The following is an 8,956-nucleotide window of genomic DNA, read 5'->3' on the forward strand; positions in this document are numbered from 1 at the left end:
ATGCAGTACAGTTAGACTTTTCATCACTTCACCAGGGTGACTGAAACCATATGACTCTTTGCAAGGTAGCAATACACAAAAGTATGATCAGATATTAATATCTGTTGTGTAAACTATTAGTTTAAATACTTTTAGTGATTCACAATCCTTATCGATGATAAATTTCCAAAAAAAATCAATGATTTCGAAAAGTGTTTACGAAAAACTATTCACCTTGTGGCTTAATTCGCTTGGTCGGGCGAATTCGAACAGGCGAAATGTAACTCGTGGTACTTCGTGGTAGGCAGAGCGAGAGAGCAGAAACCACTTTCGCAGGTCGGAGTAGTCAAGTCGAGTCTTTTCTCGAATGGTGAAGCACGGAATAGTGCGGAAAATTGAGGCTCAAAATAGAGCTACCTGAGTTGAGATTTGCACAGGAGAATAGTGAAAAACAGTAATTGCACTGCCGACGGTGTTCGTCGAAGCAGTAAACGTGAAGGGCAAAGTCATCTGGTGTGTAAAAATTGAAAGTGAAAAACAGGTATGCGTGGAAAATAATGGATGGGGTAAAGAGCGGGAAGGTCGTGGTGGAAGCAGGGCGGGGAGTGAGCGAGAAGGGCAATGCAGTGAATTTCGAAGAAAACCACTTCATTCATTCCTGTTCGAAACTCATTCGATGTTTTTCTTTGATCCCTCCCTCCCACCCGGTAGACTGTACGGAATTACCGGTAAAACCAATGACCCCTGCTCGCAGTATGTTCCTGGGGCGGTCATCGATCCGGTAATTGAGCACACGTTGTCGAACTTTTCTTCGAAATGAATTTGTCCAAGTTGTTTTGCTACAAAATTTTACCTTGTAGGTACTAAAACAAGTGAATGGAACATACTTTCGTGGATAAAAGTGAAATGTTTAGGTTTGACATGAAGAGAATAGCTCTAATTAAAACGTTAGTGCAGCGCATTTTCAATGATTTTATTCTGGCCATCACCTGTAGTGTATTTTGATCAACAAGACGCATGTATCTAATCGATATGTTACTTTCATTTCAGATTAAGGTCAAACTAGGCGGTGCATTTCGGCGGAAAACCACTTTCGTGTCAACCTGTCAGCTGATCGCAGTCGTCCGTCGTTGAAAGTTAGACAACAACACCAAGCGTACTGTTTCGAACAGTTGTAGCAGGCAACGATACTGAAGCTTGCCTTCGTTGGGCAAACACGTCTGACGCCATGCACATCAACAATACGGATGCGCTAAAGCTATGGCTCACGGAGGTGCTGGAACCGCTGTGCGATGCCGATCCGGCTGCCTTGGCTCGGTACGTGCTCGCTCTCCTGAAGAAGGACAAACCGGAGAAGGATTTGATCGTGTCGATGAAGGAGCAGCTCGACGTTTTCTTGACCGACGCGACGCAGCCGTTCCTCGAGCAGCTGTTTAAGGTGATCAAGAGCGAGGAGTACCTGAAGACACCCGCTGCAGCAGTGTCTGCAGCGCCGGCCGCTGGGGTAGCGACGAGTAATGGAGCGACCGTGGCGCAAGCGTCCTCCATCAGCACCAGCACGACGGCTGCAGTGACCGGCACGTCAGTCGGGTCCGGTTCCACTAACCACACCGAGGAAGTGACCAGCAGCTCCCGAGTTCGAGTGAAGCGTGAATTTACTCCACCCCTGCACGAGAGTGTTTCCCGTGCTGGGAAGGATTCGTCCTCGACGACGGGCTCGTCCGCTGCGGCAAGCAGTGACCGGACGTCCTCACACCAAGGATCCAAGGGACGTGATACTACGTCGGGGTCCGGGGGACCCGGTGGCAGCAGCAGTAGCAGCAGTACCACCAGCAGCAGCACCGCGAACTACCACAATACAGCGTCGGTAAGCAGCATTACCAGCACCAGCCAGAAATCCGCTTCCCGCCTGCATTCACCCTCCAGAGGTTCCAACAAAGACGATCATGTAAGTCATTTCGGGACGAAAGCGGGCGGGGTATGTTTCTGGAACGAACCAGTGTGTTAGGGGAGGGACGGACGTATCGTTCAGTGACGATATGGTATGGTACACTAAATAAAGCATCCGCCGGGCTATGACCAACGCGATGTGTTAGTCGCGCCGTTTATTCTCTAATGGCGGGCGGTAGCGCGGTGCTAAATTTATCTCGTGCGCGCTGACTCCGACTATAAATATTGTACGTAGCAAATGACACCACCACACTAGAACCATCGGTCGGTCCCATGTTCTTGGGCAATTCCATCAACGCCAACACCAATTCGAGGAGGGACCAATAATTTGGGTGAACGCTGTTCACTTGCAATCGTTTGGTTGGCGTATCTCCAGTCGAGGTCTCGTTTGGGTACGGACAATTTATATTTATTTTAGATAGAACCGAATGCAATTCGTGCTGGGATATAGTCATTCGGGGCGCTGCTTTCAAATTGTGTTAGCATGAGTTGTCTATGATCAGTTCAGCAGGGGCTAACCTAGTGGGGCTGTTTCATGCTTTCAGTTTTATATAGAGGGGTTTTACACTAAAGAAGACCCATTATTTAAAAAAAAAATTGTTTGTTACATCTCTGGAGTAAATAGGGTATAACAGGTATGATTACAGTAGATTTACAAATAATCCGCGGTCGAATAATTCCCTCATTCATTGCCTTGGTTATAATGCTAAAGTTAACCTTGTTTTTTCGATACTTGACCATATCATTCTGTGTTTTTTACCAGTGGCCCAAAAAATTGTCGTAATTGCCCTATTTTTGAGGATAAAACAATCCAAAACCATCTAAAATTGAAATTAATATCTACAACAATATATACAATTATCGCAAAAACATTAAAATTACGTTAAACTATTTAAAAAGTATTAAAGTAATATCCACAAATGTTTCTCAATGGCAAAGATATTTGATTTTAACATCATTTTAAACATCATTTTCTGAACAATATTCCAGGTCAATAATTTTTAAAGGAAAATATTTGGAAATCATTCCCTTGGTGTCGAAATCCTTTGTTTTGCCATCGTATTTAAGAAACATTTCCATGCTCAAAATTGGTAATTAAATCGGGAGAATTAATTTAAAATTATTAATAATTCCAAATCTAGTGTACGCTGGTAGTTTGGCTGAGCACCATTATCATACGATTTCCCTAATGTTCTAAATGACAAAACACTGTGAGCATAATTTTGATATCATATGATTTGTTTTTATTTCGAGACATTTAGCTAAAAAATCTTCTCTTTTATTGCGTCCTCCGTTGTCCCATGTGTTCCACGGAGGCCGTGTCAGAATTGCCCTAACATTGGTCGACAAACACATTTCAAGTACAACCAAAGCGAAGCGGGTAGCAATGTTTAATTAGCTTTAAACTTCTTATGGTGCAATGCGTAGATGGTGTTTGTTTTGGACTGCTGGTGTTGGTAGAGGTGAATGGTCATCATCGATGCCGACGCCATGCCCGCCCGTGGTGGTAGTCCCCAGCGTCATCATCGTCATCGTCATTATCGTACACAACTCGGCATCCGCTACGGGGCCATGCGCTGCGCGTTATTTTAAGATTTCTCTCACGGTCTACGACCGTTGTTTAGTGCGCTTCGTGGGCGCAAACATCCCGGTACAACGCTATACTGGCGGAATACTTACTCAGAGTGTGCGCCGGGCCTGTACCGGGCTGGTTCATCTCACCTTACGATCAAGCGGTGCAGCCGTGAACGTGCGCACTGTTTCGTGCATGATCGTGTTCGATCCTGCACATCTCGTGCGCGAGTTTCACTTGAAGACGCCAGTTTCAATCAAGCGCCCGTCGTTACACTATCAGCAAACAAAGTGCGTGAGGCACTGCACATTGGCCAACATTGTTGTTTCTTGTGCGTTCGGTCGTTCGTTCTGGAAGCGTATGTTCCGGCCCCAGAATGGTTGACGGTCAATGCAGAGAGTTGTTGCATTTAATGCAACAGATCACGGTTGTAAGTAGAGTACCGGAGAAGTTCGGGTTTTACTTGCCCTAGACATGGGGTTGTCGGTATGGCTACGTGTGTTTGTGAATTTTGGAACCCTTGTGATGTAGTGTGTTCAAGACAATTGAAAGATAAAGACATGAGGAGTCGTAAAAAAATATTATAAAAACAGTTACAATAATCCAATTTTGTAACGGAAACAACTTTTAATGCTTCGGTTGATAATATGTCTTGGTTCCGGTTTTGATTAGATTTTTTCGTTTCTATACATTTTAAACCTCTTGCTTCTTCAAATAATCATGATCAAAAGCAGAATGATGTAAATAAATCCTTGTTTGTTGTTTCAACATTTAATTAACAAAAAAATATTACAACTTTGTGATAAGCGTAGTGTCTTAGACTTCGTCGTTTTCAAATACAGTATGAGTTTATACACAAGATTATAATTTTGAATGAATCGAATTAAGTGAAATGCTATAAATATCGATAAAACTAGCGTATGTTGATTTAAATTGTTGACGTTCCCTGCCATCACAAGCGAGACTGATCCCCCCTCCCCTGTACGAGATCACGGACTATCCACGTATGCATAGGGAAAAAGTTCAGTAGGCACTAAAGTGAGCCGGCATGACTGTGTTAACAAGCGCACAAATTCATCAATGAAGTCATAAAAAATTATACGAAGAAAGTACATTTGCATAAACGTGACCGCTGAAGAAATACCGCATTTTCAAACACGAAAGTATACTAGACGTTACGTAACAAGAAAACGGAATGATAATTTGTACACTAGAGGAACCGGTAGGTTCCGTTTGTGCTGATTGGGATTTTTTCGAATCCTGAATGTTTGAAATTTTGTTTACTCTTTGCTTACAATTTTGGATTCAGCTGATCCAAGAATAAAAATGGTCTATTATTTTGAAAGATGCTATGGCGCATAGTTTTAAATTCAGTAAAACATAAAATACACCACCAATAATTCAACACTTTGTTCAATAATACTATTTCCTTTCTTTTCTTCCAAATGTATGTAGAGCAAAGAGGGTGGTAACAGCGGAGGTAGTGGTAGTAACAACAGCAGTAACACCCGCCGTAGCCGCCGAACGCAGAATCGATCCCGCAGTCGATCGCGATCCCGTTCGCGTTCGTTCGAGCGTCCTCGCGAAACCCGTCGATCGCGTTCCCGCGAACCTCCGTCGTCGAGGGTCCGTGGTGGCGGTACCGACTCCAAGTCCGGTCGCAATACGTCGTCGTACCGGAACAAGTCTCCACCGGTCCGTGGCAGCGATGGCTTCCGGAGGTACGATCGCAAGGGTGGACACGCCAGCAGCAGTGGTGGTGGTGTTTACGATCGGCGCAATAGCACCGGTGGCAACAGCAACGGAGCAGGAGGCGGAGGTGGAGGATCGAATGCCGTGGGGAACAGCAGCAGTGGTGGTGGTGGTAACACAGTGTCCTCCGCGGTCGTTAACAGTCGCTCGCAGAAGATTCGGTCGCACTCGCGTAGTCGTTCTCCGTCGCCGAACGCCGATCGTCGGAAGATGGCGCGTTCCGTGTCGCCGAACCGCGCTAGAAGTGGTGCCGCAGCGGCGGCGGTGGCGGTGGTGCCAAGCGATGTGAATGCCGTTGCTGTGGCAGCGGCGGGAGGATTGAATCCGGCACTTGGTCCCGTTCCCACGACGGGCGGTGTGCCGGTTGTGCCGGTCGGAGGCGGTCTCGTAGTACCGACGGTTGCTCCCGTGCCAGCCCCGTCGGCCGTTTCGCTCGATCTCGTAATGAATCCTGTCGCCGGCGAGAGTGGACCGGTGGTGGCGTCAGCAGCGTTAGCGGCCGGAGCGCCAACCACCACGAAGCGGCAGCGTTGTCGCGACTTCGACGAGAAAGGATACTGCATGCGTGGCGAAACGTGTCCCTGGGATCATGGTATCGACCCGGTCGTGCTGGAGGGCATCAACAATCCAACGCTGATGGTCCAGATCCGCGATCCGGTCGTCGTGCCAGAGTACAATCCTGACTCGCCCGGTTTGTGGAACAAACCGTCAAACCTTCCTCCGATCGGTCCGGGCGGACGCCCAAATATGGCGAAACGGTTGGGTGGAGGCGGTGGAATTGGATTTGGTCCGCGCGGTCCTGGCGGTATGGGGATGAACTTCCGTGGGTTTGCACCCGGATTTCCGGTGCCACCAGGTGGTGGCTTCCCGGGCAATCCGATCGGTGCGACGCCGCTCCAGCGTGAACTGATCTCCGTGCCGGTGGTGGACGCGAATAAAGGTGGTGACGTGTCGGCTCAGCACATGCATCGACGCTTCGAACCGGAGGACGCTGTGGCGATAGCGGATGGGCCACAACAGCACGGTGGAATGGGTGGCGGCGGTGGTGGCAAACGCAAGATGGCGATGAGCAATCGGCTCGGGCCGCGTGTCACCGGCGGTATGCATGGAGGCCCGGGTGGTCCGGGCTCAATGCCGACGCACAACCCGCAGCAAAACTGCTCGCTAGAGTTACGTAAAATCCCACGCGGATTGAACGAAATTTCGCACCTTAACGATCACTTCTCGAAGTTCGGCAAGATCATCAACATCCAGATCCGCTACGATGGCGATCCGGAGGCGGCTATCGTGACGTTTTCGACGCACGCAGAAGCGAACGTGGCGTACCGGAGCACCGAGGCGGTGTTAAATAATCGCTTCATCAAAGTGTTCTGGCATATTCCGCCGGCGGGCGGTGATCAACCGGCCATCACGCCACCGGCCAAGACGGAGCACTCGCTGCGTCGCTCGTACCCGAACCAGTACAGCATTAACAACAATTTGAACAACAAAAATGCATCCTCCGGCGGCGCGGTGGACCCGGCCGGGAAGACGCTTCAGGTGGCGAATGCTGGGAAGGAGGGTGGTAACGGAAGCCCCACCGTTGGTTCGGCGAATGGAAACGAAAACCTCGCACCGCAACAACAGCAGCAACAGCCGGCACCGAAAGGACACAACGCGAACAAGTATGTCAATCCCGTGTCGGGATTACCGGTCGGAGCGAACACCGGTGGTAGCATCGTCGGTAACAAGATTACGCGGGCGGCCAACGAGCTGCTGCGCAAGAAGCACGAGCAGTTCAACAAGGGCATCCACGAGCGCAAGTACGGTCTGCTAGATGGCTATCTGAAGGAGCAAAGGAAGCTGCTGGAGCTGATTGTGACGTACGAGGCGAGCGATTCACGCCGCTCGCAGCTCAAGTCCTCGCTGGACGAGATACAGGTAAAGATCAACAATCTGCGCAAGGAGATCGAACAGGACCAGGCGCAGAGTCTGGCGAAGGTCGCGAGCCTCCAGCAGCAGCAGCAGCAGCAGCAGCAACAGCAACAGCATCCGGCACACCATGGTCCGAAGCATCACCATCAGCACAAGACGAAGGAACAGCACGAGAAGGAGATGCTGGACGCCGAGCTGGAGATGATTGCGCAGGAGCAGCGCACCCTCCGCGGACCGGATGGCGCAGTGGTATCGGGATCAGCGGGTGTTCCGCTTCCCGTTGCGCCCAGAGGATCGCAACCGTTGGCGGCACAGTCGTATGGCGGTGGACGAAAAGGAGGTCCCGCTGGAGGGCGAGTGTTGGCTCCGCCCGGCTCGACCAGTGTCGATCGCCGTCCGACGACGATCGCCGTGACCGGGTTTGAGGCGGACGACGCCGAGGCGCTGCTCGGACACTTCAAGCATTTCGGCGAGATCACGAAACACCAGCTGGACGATACGGTGCCATCGCTCACGATCAGCTACAGCACGCGCCAGGTGGCGGAGAAGGCGCTGGCACGCGGCAAGCTGTACAACGACAAAACGCTTACCATCGCCTGGTGCACGACGACGACGACAACGGCGGCGGTGCCCGCGGTGAACAACCCGATGTCGACGACGCCGGCCATCGCTGGTGCCATCCCCGCCGCCGACCACGGTAAGGACGGGGGGGTGAATCCCCCTCTCGTTGATTCTAGCAGTGGCGATGACGCAACGATGACGACCCAAGTGGCGGCCGATGACGACGCGACGTCCAAAGCCGACGGTGGGACGACGACGGGCCCGGCGGGTGGTGGCGGTGCCGACATCATCCACTCATCCTCGATGGAGACCCTGAACGAGGCGGACGACCTATCGGAGATGCCGCTGGTGGTGGAAGAGGAGGAGGAAGAGGACGACATCGAACCGGAACGTTCCTGGCGTCGTTGATAATACCAGCCCCCTCTGTGTAAGAACGCGGTTTTTAAAGGGGCGGGAGCAAACCTTCGGGTTTGGGAATCGGTTTTATTTTCTATTTAACATAATTAAAACACCCTTCCTATCAGACAACATAACACTCTCTCAACCCCCACACACCCTGCCACATAGAGAGACATCTTGAAAGTCAAATGAACGTCTTTCGCAAGGAAGGAGATTAGTAGAAGCTTTTGGTGTGTTTGTGTTTTTTTTAATCCTTGCGAAATGATAAATCAAATCCCCCTCCCCCTCCCCCGTACTAATTCACGATTGTTTTTTACTTGCAAGCGTTTACATTGTTATTGTATTTTTTTTTTCGATGGATAAGTCCCTAATTTAGTGTAGTCCCTCTTTCGCTACTCTCGACGATGGCGACGGTTTTCTAATGCCGCTTTCAAAAGCCTACCACGCACCGACCACAAGCTTTGCCCCGTTTGTTTTCTTTACTTCTGGTCGGTGCTGCTGAAAAGCTTCGAATGTGCTATCGTCAATCGTGGAACCGGGTCGAAGAGACCGAGAGAGTGCGAAGGGTGTATGAGAGTTGTATAAGGCATTATAGTACACGATTTATTTTAGTCATGTAATAGATATATTGGTAAACATTTTGCCCCAGAATCAGAGAAATTAAATTATAATGTCATTAGGAAACCAACCGAGCTAGGGAGAGGTCACAGACACACCACGACACCCTCCGGTGCGTGTAAGGTGTGCTCTCGGATTGTAGCATTTGTTATTCTTTTTTAATAGCTTTTTTTAATTTTGTCTGCTTTAGTGGACCGGAAGGATTTTATC

At 49.6% G+C, this 8,956-nt stretch overlaps 1 protein-coding gene across 1 annotated transcript; it reads left to right on the forward strand.

Annotated features, from left to right (window-relative positions):
* Positions 1-357: 357 nt before the first annotated feature.
* Positions 358-8,160, forward strand: LOC131282638 (zinc finger protein swm). The gene is made up of 4 exons (XM_058312158.1): positions 358-520; positions 1,030-1,931; positions 4,983-7,216; positions 7,271-8,160. The coding sequence occupies exons 2-4, from the start codon at positions 1,208-1,210 to the stop codon at positions 8,135-8,137; spliced, it is 3,825 nt and encodes a 1,274-aa protein (XP_058168141.1). The 5' UTR covers positions 358-520; positions 1,030-1,207; the 3' UTR covers positions 8,138-8,160.
* The last annotated feature ends 796 nt before the right edge of the window (positions 8,161-8,956 follow it).

Source organism: Anopheles ziemanni, chromosome 2, assembly GCF_943734765.1.
Source record: "Anopheles ziemanni chromosome 2, idAnoZiCoDA_A2_x.2, whole genome shotgun sequence".
NCBI classification, from domain to species: Eukaryota; Metazoa; Arthropoda; class Insecta; order Diptera; family Culicidae; genus Anopheles; species Anopheles ziemanni.

Excerpts from the sequence above, each read along its gene's own strand:
- LOC131282638 (XM_058312158.1), top strand. The coding sequence starts at position 1,208 with ATGCACATCAACAATACGGATGCGCTAAAGCTATGGCTCACGGAGGTG. Across the intron at positions 1,932-4,982 it reads CAACAAAGACGATCATGTAA|GTAGTGGTAGTAACAACAGC; the intron begins GTCATTTCGGGA and ends GTAACAGCGGAG. Across the intron at positions 7,217-7,270 it reads AGGAGATCGAACAGGACCAG|CAACAGCAACAGCATCCGGC; the intron begins GCGCAGAGTCTG and ends CAGCAGCAGCAG.